This window comes from Balaenoptera musculus, chromosome 15 (genome assembly GCF_009873245.2).
Source record: "Balaenoptera musculus isolate JJ_BM4_2016_0621 chromosome 15, mBalMus1.pri.v3, whole genome shotgun sequence".
Lineage (NCBI taxonomy): Eukaryota > Metazoa > Chordata > Mammalia > Artiodactyla > Balaenopteridae > Balaenoptera > Balaenoptera musculus.
In genome coordinates this window covers 62,570,777-62,589,775 of record NC_045799.1, presented here as the reverse complement: position 1 = coordinate 62,589,775, position 18,999 = coordinate 62,570,777, and the positions used below count along the sequence as shown (strand labels likewise).

Here is an 18,999-nt window from a genome sequence, read left to right as displayed (position 1 = left end):
AATCCTAAGCCTGCTTACCCTGCCTGACCTTCCCATGAAAACCACAACAAGCTGTTGCCTGTGGTCCCCCCAACCCTGCAGCATCCTGGTGCTTCCCCAAGTGGCCCCCTCATAGCGTGGGGTGCCCCCTCCTCTTGAGATCTGTGAGTATAATAAACCCTCTTGTCAAGGGCAGTCTTCTCTGATCTGTGGGCTTGCCATGCCTGAATAATGATAAAACCTATATTTTAAAACACTCCTTCATGGCACTCATCATAATTACTATTAAAGGATGAACTATGTAAATCTTTATTTAATTTTGTTCCCCAGCTCAAACTCCACTCTGAAGAGAGCAAGTGCCCTGCCTCTGTTGATCACAGTACTCACCTCAGAGTGAGGCCCAGAGCAGGTGCTCAGTAAAGATCTGAAGATTTTTTTTCAGAATTTCTACACTCAATCATTTCCAGCTCACCACTTCACCCCCTCACTTCTTCCCTGACACACTCAGCAGAGAGAGGATTGCAAGTAGAACGTAGCATTCAACAGGCTGGAAGGGGTCCACTGTGACCCCAGAGTTAGGGCAAATTTGGGGCTGCCAGAAAACCAGCTTGGTGTCTGAGAGGCACACTGAATGCCTGCAGGGGTCAGTCTAACACCCTGTCTAGCCCATGTCGTGCCTCTGTCATCCTGGATTCCAATCCTGGCCCAGCCACTTACGAGCCCTCTGGCTTTGGGCAAATTGGTCAATTGCTCTGTGCCTCAGTTTCCTTAGCTGTGAAATGGGGTTAATAATTCCGCATCTCATTGATTCTAGGCTCACTTTTTTTTCTCTTTTTAACTTCTGAAATCAAGATGTTTTAATTTAGTTGGCATTGATTTTTCTCCCAGAGTGATACAAAAAGAGAGAGTACTTTATCCACAGTGTCTTAGATTGAATGAAATATGGCAGTACCTGCTCCATACAGTTGTCTGATGTGCCCCGTCACGGAAAATGGTGAAACTGTTCATTTATTTAGCACAGTGCCTAGGATATAGCGCTCAGCAGATGACCACCATTATCAGCATAAATCCAAGGTTTTTATGTAGTATGTTATTAATTGTTATTAGTCCAGTGCTTTAGGGGGTTCAGGGTACTTGCATTTTTGTCTTCTCCCTGGAGTCTCACAGTGGGAGGTTAGCTGAGGAGATTTTATTAGCCCATTTTACAGATGAGTGAACTGAGGCTCAGATGGTAAAGAAATCTGCCTCAGCCAGCAGGGGCAGCACAGCTTAGACCCCGACCTGCTGGGTGGCTGTTCTCTTGCTCAGTCCAAGCCGTGGGCCTCCCTCCCTCCTGGGCCCTTCCTCCCTCCGTGGGTCTCCCTGCCTCCATGGTCCTCCCTAACTGCCCCTCACCCCCTCCTTCCCTCCTTCCTGACTCAGGTCTCCATCTTCTGCCCCTCCCAGGTCCTGGCTCTGTCCAGCAGCTCCAGAAAGGCCAGCGCAGTGGGGGACGTGGTCAACCTGGTGTCTGTGGACGTGCAGCGGCTGACCGAGAGCATCACCTACCTCAACGGGCTGTGGCTGCCGCTCATCTGGATCGTCATCTGCTTTCTCTACCTCTGGCAGGTGTGCTGGGGCAGAGGGAGCTGGGATTTGAGTTGAATCCTCCTCCTTCCTCTCCTCCTTAATCCCATCTCCATCTGCACACTGCGGACTGACGTAACGAGCAAAGTCTTAGACAAGGATGACCTTCACTTCACCTTGGGCAGGATGCTCACCTCTCGGGGCCTCAGTTTCCTCGTCTATATGATGATGATGGTGATGACATTGGCACTTTTTGGGTGTGATATCGGGGTACCAAGTGGGCAGATTAGGCACGTTTTGAAGTTACCAGTAATGGTAGGGCACCATCACCACCACCACTACCAACAACAAAAAACATGGAAAGAAAATTTAGGGTAAAGAATTTACTACTTGGTTTTCAAAAAGCATAAAGTAGCCAACCAGGCCAAAAAAAAAAAAAAAAAATCAGAACTTTTTCTAACTTTCTTACATCTGTTTTGTGGTGCAGGATTTTCTTTTTTATTTTTAATTAAAATCACAGACTTTGTAGTGGGACTGCCTGGGTTCGAATCCTACTTTCACCACTTGCTAGTTGTAAAACCTCCCTGTAAGTAACTTAGCCTCTCGGTGCGTCATTTCCTCATTGGCAAAGTGAGGATTGTAATTAACCGAAGTGCCCCAGCCCTTGAGTTGTTGAGGAATTAAATGAGCTAATACCTGTGAAACACTTAGATAGCATCTGGGACACAGCTATACCCTATAGGTGTTTAATTGTCTTGTTGGTTATGCATGGGGGTGGGGCAGTTCATTTGAAGATCTTCTTCAGCTCTGCTCCATGTGGGCTGGTGCCAGGCTCACAGACTTTTCTGTAAAGGAGCAGATTGTAGATATTTTAGACGTTAGGGGCCATAGGGTCTCTCTCAAAACTATTTAACTCTGCCCTTCTAGTGCACAAGCAGCCACAGACAATACTAATCAAACAGGCCTGGTGGTGTTCCAATAAAATTACTTACGGACACTGAAGTTTGAATTTCATGTAATTTACACATATCATGAAATCATCTTCGTCTGATTTTCTTCGATCATTTTAAAATGTAAGGACGATTAACAATCTTTGTACGGCTTGAGGTCGGCATATAAACAGGTGGAGAGATCTGGCCCATGTGCTGTGTTTCACAGGCCCCTGGGTGGGTGTATCAATGGCATATTGATTGTGAGTGAGTGTGGAATGCTCCAGAATACCAGCTGTGTGTTATCATCATTATTGTACCTCTGCTACTGCCTCCAGTGCCCCCACCATAAGGGCTTGGGGCCTGGACACTTTTTGACTTGCTACCTTGCAGTCTAGGACCTAGCATACAGAGGGTGCTCAGCAAGTGCATAAACGTTAGCTGTTATTATTAGAGAGAAAGGGAGGAAGGACGCTGGGGAAAATGCAGGGCAGTTAAGCAGGCCGACCCATGACTCAAGTGAAACTGCACACAGCACACCCGTCACTTTCCCTGATTCTTGGCAGGTGGTCCTAATGTCAGAAAGTCACCATGAGACCCTGGTAAAGGGGGAGGGGTAGGAATCGGGGTTGCTACAGTTAGCATTTGTAGCATTTTTGCCAGAGAGAGTTTATTTAACCTTCTGTTCACATTCCTTTGAATATTCTCCCAGCCCTGGCTGTAGGCAGGTGTTTGCCTTCTGGGCATCTCTCCATTTGGCCATTGGGAGGCGCAATTGCTGCATAAATGAAACACTGGCTTGCTAGGGCGTCAAGATTAGAAAGTAAACATTCTTAGGGGCTGAGAGGGGAAAATGAGACCCATAGACTGAAGAGGGGGGTGGGGCTTGTCTAGAGAATGGACCCAAATGACCTCAGGAGGAATCTCACATCACAGCCACTTAAAAATCATTTACCCTTCTCGCCACCTCCACATTTTCCAGATAGAGAAACGAAAGAGGAAGGGAAGATAACTGTCCCAAGTCACAAAGCTGGGGGGTAGGGCTGCCAGACAAAATACAGGACGTCTTTCATACAGTTAAAGATGAATTTCAGATAAACAGAAGAATTTCTTATTATAAGTATATCCCAAACATGACATGGGATATACTTATACTAAAAACTTATTTGCTGTTTATCTGAAATTCAAATTTCAGTGGGCAGGCAGTTAAATATATTTATTTGCTAAATCTGGCAACCCTTGTCAGGGGATAATCATTGATTGTATGACACCAGCACTCACTACAGGCAGTGGGAACAGCTCCATTTCCATTTAATGTGAGAAACTGCAGCTTAGGGAGGGTCAGTAACTTGCCCAAGGCCACACCAGGATGTGTAAAGTCAGGATTTGAACCTAGATCCCGATTCCAGAGTCTTGTCTTCACCGTTCTAGCCAGCCGCCGCCCTTGCCCTGCCCATCTAGGTGCATGACCCGTCTTGACTATGACCCTGCCCCCACTCCATCCTGTGAGGTGCGTCATTTCCCCCTCTCTCCCCTCCCTAACGAAGATGGACTCCATCTTCCACAGGTATTTCCTTCTAAGGAGCCCATGAGTCCTGGTCTCTATGACCCGGTGGCTGCCCTCATTGGACTCTCTGACACCTCCCTGCCTTAGGGCCCAAGTCTGAGCCTCCCCCCACCCCTGTACTGACAGCTGGGCTTCTGGAATTGTCTCGTGACATCCTGCCCTTTGTCTCCAGCTTCTAGGACCCTCTGCCCTCACCGCCATCGCTGTCTTCCTGAGCCTCCTCCCTCTGAATTTCTTCATCACCAAGAAGAGGAACCACCATCAGGTTTGGCATTTGGAAGAAGGGACACTCCAGGCAGGAAGGGGGCGGGAAGCCTGCAGGTCCTGGGTCCTGCACTGGTGCAGGGCAGTGGGGAGGAGAGAGGTGTCGGGTGGGCGTGGTGGCGGCTTGTGGCGGTTGCAGAGAAGGAAAATCCTAGACTTGTCCCTGTCCCCTCCTCTCTTCTTCCCTCTGGTCCCAGGAAGAGCAAATGAGGCAGAAGGACTCTCGGGCGCGGCTCACCAGCTGCATCCTCAGGAACGTGAGGACGGTCAAGTACCACGGCTGGGAGGGAGCCTTTCTGGACAGAGTCCTGCGCATCCGGGCCCAGGAGCTGGGCGCCTTGAGGACCTCCAGCCTCCTCTTCTCTGTGTCTCTGGTGTCCTTCCAAGTGTCCACGTTTCTGGTGATGTCACTCTGGTCTCCCTGCAGAGCATGGACTGGGGGAGGGAGTGCTGGGGGTGGGGATAAGGGCTCCCCATATAGGATCACAGGGTCACCACCACACCGACTGACCAGCACCTAGTGTGATCATCATATCAACGACACCTGGAACCAAAACACCACCAACCCCTGGAACAGAACCACACCCTAGTGACATCCGGAACTACAAATGCCACCAGGACCTAGAGCCGTCCATGGCTGTTGATACCTGCAACTTCAGAGTCATCTTCCCAGAGAGTCTAGAGTCACAAGTTCCACCCATGTCTAGAACCACAAAACTGCCACCAAGATGGAAAACTGTGGTGTCCCCCAAAGCCTGGAACCAAGAGTTTCTGATTCTTAGAACAGGGGTCACACGCACGCAACTCCTTTCATCAGCAGAAGAATTTGAGAGGAGATCTGGGTGGAGGGGAGCCCATTCCCACATGGCAGCTGTGGCCACAAGGACCCCTGGAGATACCACAGCTGGCCTGCCTTTCCTGGCCACGTTTAGCAGCTCAATGTCACCTCCTGTGTCTCCCACCCAGGTGGCACTGGTTGTGTTTGCTATCCATACTCTGGTGGCCGAGGAGAATGCCATGGATGCTGAGAAGGCCTTCGTGACACTCACGGTTCTCAACATTCTCAACAAGGCCCAGGCTTTCCTGCCCTTCTCCATCCACTCCGTCGTCCAGGTGAGGTGGCAGGGAGGGGAGGCCGTCTTGGAGGAGCCTTGTAGGGGTGTAGCAGGCTGTGCCGGGGCAAGGAAACGAAGCAGGGAAAGAGACGGGAGGGCACAGGGAACAGTGGGAAGATGCCAGCAAACATCCTCAAAATCGGCAGCCTCACCTTTCCAGCAACTCCACATGCAAGAATTCAGTCTGGTTCCCTTTTTATACAAAGCAATTTCACTTCATTTCTCTTCCTCTACTGTCTGCACTCACACTGTGTGATGAAAATGAGAAAATTGGTCCAGCTGAGCCATCCCTATTTAACTATCCTTTCATCACGGAAGATGGGGTTGGGGCTGGGAGTGGAGAGGGTGCCTCCAGGTGGACAAAGTTTGCAATCATTCCTGATGACGGCCAACTGGAAAAGCCGCCATCCTCTTCCCGGGTCTGGTCTGCAGAATGGAAGCAAGGAGGTGGGAGGTCACCACTACCTCATTGTGTCAACCTCATGTGCATCGTTTTCCGTGACCTAGAAAGCTTTGTGTTGATGCCTTGCAAATGTGTAGGACTCGGTAGTCCGGAAGCTTTCCCACCATCTTGAGGCACCCGACACCCGACATCTGAGTTCTTTTTTTGCCCTTATGGCACAGTTGACCTAGGGCTTTGGTTTTTCCAGGCCCGGGTGTCCTTTGACCGTCTGGCTGCCTTCCTCTGCCTGGAAGAAATTGACCCTGAGGCCATGGACTCAAGGTCCTGCAGATGTGGTGAGAGCTGAGTTCAGCAGGAAGGGGGTGGGAGGGATGAGGGAACCAGTAGGGCTCCCCCTTCCCACAGATGGAATGCCAGGATCCCAGCTGAGGGGCTGCCGGCATGTGCTGGCATGTGCAGACCAGGCCATCGGCCATGTGACTAGGAAACAGATGCCATGTAAGGACTCTCCCCTTGTACCTAAGAAAGCATCAAGCTGCTTACCTAGAAATCACCCACATGGTGATTAGAAGTGTATCCTGTGACATTGGTGCCTGAATCCAAATTCTGGCTTCAGCACTGACCCCAACATGGGTGACCTTGGCCAGTGATTAATCTCTCTGAGCCTCAGTGTTCCCATCTGCAAAATGGACATGATGATCATCACAGCACCTCTGCATAGGATTGCTGTGAGGGTTAAATGAGTCCTTTGAAGCATCGCAGTTAGAGCAGGGCCCTGCACAAAGTCAGCATTCAGTGCATTTTAGTTAGAATTATTATTAGGAAAAACCCCCACAGAAGTCAGCAAAGAGGCCTCTAAATAACCCAAAATTGCTGTTTCTGAGGCTCCTCACAGCTCTGGGCATGTTTTCAGCTGGGCAAAGCTTTGTTCAGCCAAATCAGTGTGATGCGGGCATTCAGAGGTGGGCTCCGCACTCAAATCCCAGGTCTGCCTCGCCCAGCTGTGTGGCCCTGGGCAGTAACTCCCCCACTGCCGGCTCTGTTCCCCACTGTGTCACCCCACCTCCACCAGGATCATCCTGAGGGCCACCAAAAGATAGCAGGTCCCCGGTCTCAGGAGCTGTCCAATAAATAGCTTAGGGTCCGTGATATCGTACCTTTATCCCCACAGGAGGGCCCCATGGACCCTGGACCAGAGACCCTTGAGGGTTATCTGAGTCATGACTTTGACACACCTGGTCACCTGCCTGTGGCCAGAGCCTCATACCACCCCCCGCAGTCTCAGTCCCTGCTGTTCCCCCAAAGGTGTGTGACAGTGAGATTAACACAGACACCGACAGCTAATGTTGGCCAAGTGTTTACCACGAGCCAGCACATTCAAAGTGCTTTACTTAGTGGTGACCCCCTCTCTCCTCACCACAGCACTATGGGGTGGATACCTCTACGACCCACCCATTTTACAGATGGGAAAATGGAGAAGCATCCCCACACCCCAGACCATTAAGAAAGGACAAGACCCCAGAGTTGGGTGGCCAGATTCACAAAGAAAAACATAGGACTCCCAGTTAAATTTGAATTTCGCATACTCAGAAAATAGGTTTTTTTAGTCTCAGTAGCTCCCATGCAATATGTGGCAGCATAATTATCCTAAAAAAGTACTCATTGTTTATCCAAAATTCAGATGTAACTGGGCGTCCTGCATTTTGTCTGCAACCCTCCCCTAGAGACCATCCAGTCCAGGGGGTGTCAACGGGTGTCAACCGCTCATTAGATGTAAGATTCTCAGGCCCCACCCCCATGGAGATTCTCATTTATTGGTTTGGGCTGAGCCATGGAGAGCTTTGTGTTTTAAAAAATCTTTCCAGGTGATTCTAAATGTGTATTCAGTGTCCAAAACCACTAATCTGCCTCCTCCCTCATTATATAGATAAAATATCTGAGACCCAGGGACATAGGGAGACCATATGTCCCTGGTTACATCTGTGGTCCCAGTGAAATTAATAACACTCCCTTCACTCTCCAGAGTCCTGGATCAGGTGATAAATTGTATCAGAAGCCCACTAACCTTTTCTGTGAAGGACCCAATTGTACATAGTTTAGGCTTTCCAAGGCCCTTTGTTCTCTGTTGTAACTGCTCACCTTTGCCTTTGTAGTGTGAAAGCAGCCATAGCACTACGTAAATGAATGGGCATGGCTGTGTTCCAATAAAACTTTATAAAAATAGGCAGCAGACAGGATCTGGCCCCTGGGCCATGGTTTGCCGACCCCTGAGTTGTATAACCATCCGGCAGGGAGAGAATATGACCACCACAGGGTCACACGCAAGCCAGTGAGTGGAGGGACAGTTTGTTTAGTGGAAGAGATTTCCTGTTGCCTGGGGGTCTCTTAGAGGAGGGGCCAGCCGGGAGCATCTCTTATAACTGGTCTTTTATGCCCTGCAGCCACTGGAGAGGATTACATCAGAATACAGGAAGGCACCTTCGCTTGGTCCCTGGAAAGCCCTCCCTGCCTGCACAGGTACAGGTGGTTTCCCTGGTAACAACCTTCCTGTTGCCGTTGACGAAGTGGGAGAGGATGGGAAAGCTGGGAAAGGGAGAGCTCCTGCCCACGGAGGGGGAACAGGGCATCTGAGCCTCGCCCAACAGGGAGGAGATGGCTCTCTGGTCCCCAGGCTGGTCACGATGATGCCAAGGGAGGCCTGGCCAAGAACAGCCCCAAGGCCCGGCCCAGTCAGCTGTGGGCGCGTCTGTGCCTCCTGTGTCAGACTGGTCATTGTCACCTCCAGCCCCCAACTATTTGGCTGGGTCTCTGGGGCAGAAAACCCCAGCCAACCCCAAAACTCCCTGTGAAGGGAAAGAAAACACCCGGGGCCGTATTTGTGTTTCTTGTCATTTGCTCATTTCATTGTATTTATTGAGCACTTGCTATGTGCCAGGCCTTGTTCTAGGAACTGGGAATAGAGTGAAGAAAACAGACAAGAACCCTGTGCTCTTGGGGCTGATGTTCTGATCGGGGGTGGGGTGGAGCACAAATGAGAAACCAGGGTCGGGAGGCAGAGCACGATGTCAAGGGAGGGGTGTGTGCGATGAGGGAAGGCTTGGCATTTAAACAGAGGTCAAATGAGGGGAAGGAATGAGCCTTGCACTTGTCTGGGAGAGGAGCTCTCTAAGCAGTGGAAACAGCAAGTGCAAAGGTCCTGAGGCAGGAGTATGCCTGGACCCAGGATTCTCCACCTCAGCACTACTGATGTTCAGGGCTGGATAGTTCTTTGTCATGGGGGCTGTCCTGTGCACTGTAGCATGATTAGCAGAACCCCCAGTATCTACCCACTAGATTCCAGCAGCAGCCACGCCAGGTATAACAACTGAAAGTGTCTCTAGACATTGTCACGTGTCACCTGCAGGGCACAATCCCCCCAGGTGTGTTTGGGAAGCAGGAAGTCAGCATGGCCGCAGCAATGGGATGCTGGGTGTCCTTCATGATTGTTAGGACCTCAGCTTTCACCCTGAGTAAAACAGGAACTGCCGGGGGCTTCAGCGGGAGAGTGTCATGAGCCGGTTTGAACAGGTCCCTTGGGCCCCTGCATGGAGGACAGACTGCAAGACACAGAAAGGGGCGGGGAGCGAGGGCAGAAACAGGAAGAGCGGTGAGGAGCTTGTAGCAATGACCTGGGCAAGAGGAGATGCTGGTTAAACTTCCTGCCCAATAAACCCTGTGTGAGTGCGGGTACATGTGTACACACGGGTATACATGCGTGCGTGCAGATGTGTGTGTGCACGGGCGTGTGTGAGAGCATGTTTGTGTGCATGCACTTGTGTGTGCATGGATTGTGTATATGTTGTGTGCATATGTCTGTACGCACGTATGGTGTGCATATGTGCACTTGTGTGAGGGTGTGTATCTGTGTGTGTGCAGTCTGTGTATGTAGTATATGTGTGCACAGACACATGTGCCCTATGTGTGCTTGCATGTGTGCATCTGTGTACATGCATGCATGCATGTGTGGTGCAGTGAGGGTGCACATACACATGTGCGTGCATGTATGTGGGCACATGTACGATCACATGCAGGATGGCTGCTCGCATGGCCAGACAGGGATCGGGAGAGGGAAGGATGGCCCCCAGACATCCTCTTAGTGACCCCCCCACCCCAGGTGTGTCATCAGCAGCCAAGGCTGGCTCTGTCTGGGGTTCACCAATTCTGCGCAGACTCGGGCTGAACCCTACCCAGGGACATGTCACCCCTTCTGTGTTGCCAGGATCAACCTCACGGTGCCCCAGGGCTGCCTGCTGGCTGTCGTTGGTCCAGTGGGGGCAGGAAAGTCCTCCCTGCTCTCCGCCCTCCTTGGGGAGCTGTCAAAGGTGGAGGGGTCCGTGAGCATCAAGGTGAGGCCGCACCCCTGCCTGTCTGCTGGAATGTCCCCGTCTCTGCTCCTCCCTGTTCCCCGTCTCACAGCTAAGCTCCCTGCTGCCTTCCACCACCACCAAGAGCCCAGCTCCCACCTTTCCTCCTCCGTCCCCATCAGCCTCCTTGTGTTTTAGGGTCCGGTGGCTTACGTGCCGCAGGAGGCCTGGGTCCAGAACATGTCCGTGGTAGACAACGTGTGCTTTGGGCAGGAGCTGGACTTGCCGTGGCTGGAGAGGGTCCTGGAGGCCTGTGCCCTGTGGCCAGACGTGGGCAGCTTCCCTGCAGGAGTCCACACCCAAACTGGGGAGCAGGTGAGGGTCTCAGGGCCTCCTTGGGCCAGGGAGGCATGGCGGCTGAGGGCCATTTGCCACCCTGACCTGTGGGCGGTGTGGTGGGAGGGTCACTGGGGGGGGGAGAAGGGAGGTAGGGGAGAAAAGGGGCCCAGCTCAGAGCCAAGCACATAGCAGGTGCTCAATAAATAGTTATTAATGAGTGAATGGTTGAAAATAGAGACCGAGGAGAGGCTGGGAGACGTGGCAGGGCTTGGTGGTGAGGGGCTCTCCAACAACTGGGAATGAGGTGACCCAGGCTCCTGCCTTGCCTCTCTGGGTGACACTGGTCAAATTGCTTCCCCTCTCTGGACCTCACCAAAGGGTCTGGGCAGAGATGTCCAATAAACAGGATGTATGCATCCAGAGCTATGGGTTGGGCGGGGATTGGCAACTTATGACCCACAGGTCGAGTCTGGCCCACCGTCTGGGTTTGTAAATAAAGTTTTATTGGGACCCAGCCATGCACATTCATTTACCTGTGGTCCATGGCTGCTCTTTCACGATAAGGGCAGAGATGAGCAGTTGTGACAGAGACCAGGGCAGTGGGGGTGGCGCGGGGTGCCCACAAAGCTTTAAATAGTTACTTTCTGGTCCTTTACAGAAAACACTTGCTGACCCCCAGATTAGGGAATTGAGAGTGGAAAAGTGAAAGTTTAAGTTAAGTAAACGGGTGAGGTTTCCTCTAGGGAAGAGGAGAGGGCCCTGGAAAGGGTCTGGAGGAGCCAGAGAGATCAGCTGAGAAGGAACATCTAGGGAGGAGGATGAGGCATCGTGCAGCCAAGGGAAGGGGGATTCAGAAGGAGGGGGGTGCCTGCTGCCGGCTACGTCTGTCCAGCTGTGTCACATCCTAAACCAAATGTGATTTCCCGTTACCTCCTCCCCCGAAGCTCACCCCATCCTGGGTGATGGAAGCTCCATCCTTCCAGAGCTCATATCCAAAACCTTGGTGTCCTCCTCGATTCCTCTCTTTTTCTTACACCCATATCTAATTCATCAGCAAATCCTGTTGGATCCACCTTTGAGGCAGATCCAGAATGTTCCGGTCCCCACATCAGCTCTCCCCACATTGCTGCAGGAGCCCCTGGCTGCCCTCCTTGTTTCTGTCCTCACCCCTAATAGGCTAATCCCAGTGCAGCAGCCAAAGGGATTCTGTTCAGACCTGTCAGTTCATGTCCTTTTTCTGCTCAGAACCCTCCAGGTCTCCCCATCCCCTCAGAGTCAAAGCCACAGGGCTGACCATCACTGACAAGGTGCGCCCCCACGATCTGACCCCAGTTATCTCCGACTTCATCTCCCATCATGCTCCCTCTTTCCTGCTTCTCTCCAGCCACATGGATCTCCACAATGTGCCTTGAACACCCAAAGTATGCTCCTACCTCAGGGCCTTTGCACCTGCTGTTCTGTCTGCTTGTAAAGCTGTTTCTCAGGAGTTCACATGGTTCATCCCGTCAAGTCTCTTAGTGGAGAGTGGCTTTCCCTGACCACCTTACCCAGCACAGCAACCCTGCTCACGCCAGTACACCCTACACCCTTCCCCTGCTCTATTATTCTTCATGGTGTATAACACCATCTGATAGGTGATAACATTTTATGTGTTTGATTATCTCTCTCCCACCCCACCCTCATTAGAGTGAAGGATCCATGAAAGCAGGGATGAGGTTTTGTTCATTGCTGTTTCCCCAGAGCCTAGAACACTGCTGGGTACATAATAGCCATGCAGTAAATATGAGTGGAATGAATGAATAAGTGAAAGAACAAAAGGAAGGAAGAGAGGAAGGGAATGAAAGAAAGAAAGAAATAAAGAAAGAAAGAAAGAAAGAAAGAAAGAAAGAAAGAAAGAAGGAAGGAAGGAAGGAAGGAAGGAAGGAAGGAAGGAAGGAAGGAAGCAAGGTAGGAAAGAAAGGAGGGAGGGAGGAAAGAAAGAAAGAAAGAAAAGAAAGAAAGAAAGAAAGAAAGAAAGAAAGAGAGAAAGAAAGAGAAAGAAAAAGAAAGAAAATAAGGACTGAAAAGCTACCGCTGGATTAGGCAACAGTGGAGTGACCAGTGTCCTTGAGGAAGGCTGTTATCAGTGGAGAAATGGGAACAGAAGCCAGACTCAAGTGGAGGGAGCAGTGAGTGCAGGAAGCTTGTCTGGAAAGGGGAGAAGCCAGGCAGGGTGAAAGCTGGGGGGATGTTGGCTTGAGAGCAAATGTTTCAAGCTGGAGGTGGCCCTAGAGGACAGGCACCATGAGCCATAGCTCACTCTGATGAGCAGACCTGGCCCCCGTCACGCCGGCTTCACCCAGCAGGCGTAGACGCAGGTCCCTGTCTCTCTCTTGTGGCCACAGGGCATGAATCTCTCTGGGGGCCAGAAGCAGCGGCTGAGCCTGGCCCGGGCTGTGTACAGGAAGGCTGCTGTGTACCTGCTGGATGACCCCCTGGCAGCCCTGGATGCCCATGTCGGCCAGCATGTCTTCAACCAGGTCATCGGGCCTGACGGGCTGCTCCAGGGAACGGTAAGTTTGGGAAAATGTCTCAGAGGGCATAAAGCAAAGGCAGAGAAAGTCCTAACCCAAGTCTGCTCACCACCATCCTCCATGAATCCAATGGTCCTCTTTGTAATGGTCAGCTTTTGCGTGACAATGCTGCATAACAACCCCCAAATGTCAGTGGCTCACAGCAGCAGTCATTTCTTTTTTTTTGGCTGCGCTGGGTCTTCATCGCTGCACGGGCTTTCTCTAGTTACAGTGAGCAGGGGCTACTCTTTGTTGCGGTGCACGGGCTTCTCATTGTGGTGGCTTCTCTTGTTGCGGAGCACAGGCTCTAGGTGCACAGGCTTCAGTAGTTATGGCACATGGGTCCTAGAGCGCAGGCTCAGTAGTTGTGGCACATGGGCTTTGTTGCTCCATGGCATGTGGGATCTTCCCAGACCAGGGATCAAACCCATGTCCCCTGCATTGGCAGGCGGATTCTTAACCACTGCGCCACCAGGGAAGTCCGAGCAGTCATTTCTTGCTTCTGGGTCTGTGGTTAAACTACCACAGCTCTGCCTCAGGTCATTGGCCAGGTTCAGCTGAACTCCGTGTCTTCTGGTTTCGAGACAGGTTGAAGGAGTCCCTTTATTTCACTGTTGGGACGTGCTATTTTTGAGAAAAAGGGCAGGAGCACAAGAAGGAGAGCTTTTCCCACTCTGAGCCCCAGGACACTCCCAGCCCATTCCCCCAGCTCTGGAACAGTGGTCAAGCGCACGAGTGTAAATTCCATCCCTTCCTGCCCAGACACGGATTCTCGTCACCCATGCGCTCCACGTCCTGCCCCAGGCTGATTGGATCGTGGTGCTGGAAGATGGGGCCATTGCAGAGATGGGTTCCTTCCAGGAGCTTCTGCACAGGAAGGGGACCCTGGCGGGCCTTCTGGATGGAGCCAGACAGCCAGGAGATGGAGGAGAAGGAGGTACTGGCTGGGCTTTGCTGGTTCTCTGTGCCTGGTTTCTGCCACCCTTGGGGAGAAGGTTCCACAGATCCCACTGGCCAGAGTGGAGCACTCTGGCCACACCCTCCCTGCAGGCCCAGGCCTGGAGGCAGATGCCTCTCCCACAAGGCCACCCATCCCCCAGTAAGAGCCAGTGGCACCTTCTATGAGCCAGGGGCTATACTAAGTGCTTCTGTAAACATGCATTGTCTCATTTGGTCTCCACAACACCCCTGGGAGACACCTGCAATTATGACTGCCACTTTTCAGATGAGCAACTCAGGCCAAAGAGAGTTAAATAATTTGCCCAAGGTCACCAGATTAGAACTTGGGTGTGTTCAACTCCAGGGTCTGTGCTTGAAACTGCTACAGAGACTGAGCAAAGAGGTCATTTGGTGCCTTGAGGCCAGAGGCCCCCAACATGCCAGCTAGGGCTTCTACTAAACCAGAGAACACGGTGCCCACTGGAAAAATGACAGTGTTCTGGAAGTGAAGTCAGTGATCCAAGCGCAGCCACAGTGAGTGATAAAGAACAGCCAGGGGCCCCTCCATTCACTCATTTAATCACCACTTAGCCGCTATGAGGTCAGTACTGTACTTAGCTCCATTTTATAGATGAGGACTGAGGCCCAGAAGTTAAGGAACTCGTCCAAGTCTACCTGGCTCATAAGTGGCAGTGTTGGGCTTTGAACCTCCAACTGCAGGCTGTGTGCTGCCCCTGCATGACAGAGGGGGTCTCACAGCCAGGTCCCCCGTCCCAGGCTCTGCCTCCTCTGTTGAGCCCTGGCTCACCCTGGTAAAAACCCTAAGTGTTGGTTCCCGGTGTCAACCTCCTGCAGCTTGAAGATGGAACCCTCCCGGCTTGGGGGATGGTGGGCAGGAGGGTCCTTCCCTGGGGGAGATGACACCTGAGGTTGGGTGAGAGCTACCTGGAAAAGAACATTGCAGACACAATGAATTGCTTATGCAAGGGTATTGGGGAGACCCGAGCTGTTGGACTATGTGCAGTGTTTACTGCTGTTTGCCAGCCCCAAGTTCATAGCAGATGCTTGATTATATTTGCCAAGTGAATAAGTGAACGAATGAATAATGTTCCTGGAAGAACCCAGGGAGGATGGAGGGAGGGAGAAGGAGCCAGATGGGAGAAAATAGATGCTCAGCGAGTGAAAGCTGCACAGCCAGTGGGTGTCCAAGCTGGCATCCGGACCCCGAGGTACCGACCCCCATCGAGTGACATGGCTCCCTTGACCTTGCAGAAGCAGAACCCCCGGCCAGTGCCAAGGACCGCAGAGGCTCTGCTGGAGGTGGGAGGCCCGAGGGTGGACCAGAGAGGTGAGTTTGCTCTGGTGCAGAGCTTGGGGAGGGCACAAAAGCCGAGGCTGAAGCAAGGCGGCTGTGTCACCACCTGCATCTCAGGCAGGTTGGGGGCGGCCACAACCATTCTGTATTGAACATCTGCTTAAGCCCACCATGGGGCTCAGCTGTGGGATAACTCATCAGAGACTATCTGACAATCAATTAGCCACACTGATTAAGTCCCCACATGTTCTGTTCACAGGATGACCAGTTTGCCCTCAGATGTGATGAATCCCCTAAAGTTAGTCAGAGTTGTCTCATGGCTGGAGTGGGGCAGGGCCAGCTCTAAAGAAGGATCCACGCCATAGCTGTTAATGTCCGTGCCAGGCCCTGTCATTCATGCTTTGAAGGACATCAGCATCACTTGGTGCTGGTGGGGGTCACCAGGAGGAGGCCTGCTGTCCCCTTTTCTCAAGCCCCCTTTAGCCAGGCCATAGCTGGACTCCTGTGCTCTCCCTTTTTATGGAAAGTGACCTTGTGAAACAGAACAACAGACCACTGGGAGCCAGAGAGTGTGAGCTTAAGTGCCAGCTTGTTAGGGAACTACAGGCAGAGCTGGAGGGCCCTCGGTCCCTGAGGTTGGGCCCCAGTTCCTCCCATCCCAGCTAGCCAGCCAGAGTACTCCTGGGCCACACACTGGACCGGCCCGCCGTCTTCACAGTGCACAGTATCCTAAGTAAGACCAGATAGGTAGATAATAGGTAGAAAGGTAAGTAGGTAGGTAGACAAATAGGGTGACAGATAAACAAACAGGTAGATGATGAATGGATGAATAGACAGATAGATGATAGGTAGAGTTCATAGACAGACAGACAGATAGATGTAGGTAGATAAATATTGTATTGGAAAAACCTGCTAGTCTTCCCTCTTTCTCTCCATTACTCTCACACAACTACAACATTCACTCTGACACCAGATGGGTGCCCGCTGCCCCCCCGCAAACCTTCACACCAAGCAATTCTCCACAACTCAGTTCTGACACTGTCTATCTGGAGATGTCAAATCCCACAGGTTAAGGGCTCAGTCCCTCAAGTCTGCTCCCCCCACTTAAGATGCCAATTGCAAGTAGTAGGTCCCCAGGGTTCCCACAACTTCTGTCCTACTTGGGGACAAATTGGGGGTTTGCATCACCCCCTCCTCGAGTTCAAGTAATTTGCTAGAACAGCTCACAGAACTCAGGGAAACACGTACATTTAGCAGTTTATTAAAGGATGTGACAAAGGAGACGGAACAGTCAGATGAAGAGATTCACAGGACGAGGTCTGGGAGGGTCCCACATGCAGGAGCTTCTGTCCCCGTGGAGCTTGGTGTATCAACCTCAGGGTATGTGGATGTGTCCACTAACCTGGAAGCACCCCAAATCCCATACTGTTGGGGTATTATGGAGGCTTCCTCGTGTGGGCATGATCCATTATTAACTCCATTTCCAGCCCCTCTTCCCTCTCTGGAGAATGGGGGCTGGGGCTGCAGATTCCAAGCTTCTACTCATGGCTTAGTCTTTCTGGTGACCAGCCCCCAACCAGGAGCCATCCAGGAGCCCACCCAGAGTCACCTCAGTAGAACAAAAGGTGCTCCTAGCGCTCTTATCACTTAGGAATTTACAAGGGTTTTAGGAACTCTGTGCCAGGGATGGGGTCAAAGACCAAATATATATTTAACATAAACCACAATATCACAAAGATGGATAGGTGAATAAATAGATTGATTTATGGATAGATAGATAGATAGGCAGACAGAGAGACACAGATTATCCCCATTTTACACCTGAGGAAACTGAGGCACAGAGAGATTGTCAGCTGCCCATGGTTTCACAGTTAGCAGATGGTAATTCACATTTAAGGTTGTCAGCCTACTCAGCCACAGATAAAAGGAACATTCAAGAAGTCTTCAGCATCTGAATCGTGCCAAGTTGACTTCCTGCAAACCTGGACTGACAAATCTGAGAATAAACAGCAGGTGCAAAATGATTGCAGCAAAGCTTAGACCAAAATGAAAACCAAGTTCCAAAGTTGGCAAATAAGTTCATTCAGTGAGATGGCGCCGGAAGAACAGGCTTGCCTGACTCTGGGGTGATAGGTGGCATCTAGCTGGGCACCACAGAGGGAGGACAGGGGCATGGCACCTAGTTGGTGCTCAGTACGTTAGTTGAATGAATGAATGAGAGAGTGAGTGGCTCAGTGGCTTCCAGTGGCCATGAGGGTTAGGCATATACACCCCCACGAAGAGAGACACTGATTTGTCCTCATTTCCTCTAAATGACAGGTCCATGAAGTTAGTCCCTGAGAAGGACAGCGCCACTTCAGAGGCCCAGACAGCGGTTCCCCTAGATGATCCGGAGGGGGCAGGACAGCCAAAAGGAGAGGACAGCATGCAATATGGCAGGGTAACCACCCGCTGCTCCCTCCCCGCCTCCACATCCACTGCCACTGCTGCCCCCGGGGACTCAGGCCCTCCCAAGAGATACAGCACTGGGGGGGGGGGACGACTCACCTTTATTGAACACCTACTATGTGCCACGTAAGATTCTAGATACTTCATACTTCTTAATGCCCACAACCACCCTAAAATCAGATGGTGATAGCTCCATTTTAGAGATGAAGAAACTGGGTTCTTAAAGAGTTTAGACGTTTGTTTGTGTTCTCACAGCTAGCAAGTGACCAACTTGGGACTCAAACCTAGGACAGTCTGAATCTGAAACTTGTACTATTTCTTCTCTCCTGTGCTGCTTTGTCCACCCATCCCCCACCCATTCACCCACCTACCTACTCATTCATTCATCCATCCATTTACCTTTCCACCTATTCACCCATCCATCTCCCTACCCATCTACTCACTCTTCTATCCATCTCACCCAACCATCCACCCATCTGCCACCCTGCCATCCATCCATCCGCTCATTTATCCACCCACCCTCCTCCAGACCCACTCATTTATTCATCCACCCATCTACCCATTTACTCACCCATTCGCCCACTCAACCATCCACCTACTCATCCGTCCAGAAGACATTTACAGAACCCCCACTGTGTGCCAGACAAAGTTTCTGCCTTGGTGGAGCTTGCAGGCTAGTGGTGGGGGGCAGGGGAGAGAGTCAGAAAACAATTATGCTAATAAGCAAGGTGATATCAGGTAGTGATAAATGCTATAAACAAAATAAAGCAAGTGATGAGACAGGGACCGACGAAGGATCAGGGACCTGCTTGGATAGGATGCTCTGAGGAGTGACATTTGACGTCCCTGAAGGATGCGAAGGAAGTAGCCATGGAAAGAGCAGGGGGAGGAGCATTCCAGGCAGAGGGAACAGCAGGGGCAGAGACTCTGGGGTGAGAAGGAGCTTAGGGTGCCAGAGAAAAGAAAGGGATCCCATGAGACCAGCGGATAGTGCGTAGAAGGTAAGGTGAAAGAGTGTACAAGAGGTTTAGAATTTCTTCTCAGAGCAAGAGAAAGTCCAGGGCAGCTTAGCAACAGCAAGATGTTTTCAACAGCAAGTGGATGTTTTCAAAAGTTCACTCTGGCTGCAGCTGCATGGAGAATTTCAGATTTGTAGGAACCAGACTTTAAACAAGTGGCTTAACCTCTCTGTGCCTCAGTTTCCCTATGTGTCAGGTGGGAATTATGATGAGGATGGAGA

At 51.4% G+C, this 18,999-nt stretch overlaps 1 protein-coding gene across 3 annotated transcripts in view; it reads left to right on the top strand.

Moving 5' to 3' along the window:
• The window catches only part of ABCC6 (ATP binding cassette subfamily C member 6), a 61,569-nt gene that overhangs the window by 19,476 nt on the left and 23,094 nt on the right, over positions 1–18,999 (top strand). For 2 of the 3 annotated variants that reach the window (XM_036826646.1, XM_036826644.1), the window contains 12 exons: positions 1,426–1,587; positions 4,214–4,306; positions 4,503–4,706; positions 5,272–5,418; positions 6,071–6,158; positions 8,265–8,340; positions 10,082–10,208; positions 10,365–10,541; positions 12,890–13,057; positions 13,820–13,994; positions 15,269–15,344; positions 17,631–17,751. In XM_036826646.1, coding sequence (XP_036682541.1) covers positions 1,426–1,587; positions 4,214–4,306; positions 4,503–4,706; positions 5,272–5,418; positions 6,071–6,158; positions 8,265–8,340; positions 10,082–10,208; positions 10,365–10,541; positions 12,890–13,057; positions 13,820–13,994; positions 15,269–15,344; positions 17,631–17,751 — 1,614 coding nt within the window. The remainder of the gene's footprint in view (positions 1–1,425; positions 1,588–4,213; positions 4,307–4,502; positions 4,707–5,271; positions 5,419–6,070; positions 6,159–8,264; positions 8,341–10,081; positions 10,209–10,364; positions 10,542–12,889; positions 13,058–13,819; positions 13,995–15,268; positions 15,345–17,630; positions 17,752–18,999) is intronic. The other variant, XM_036826645.1, reaches the window with a different exon arrangement.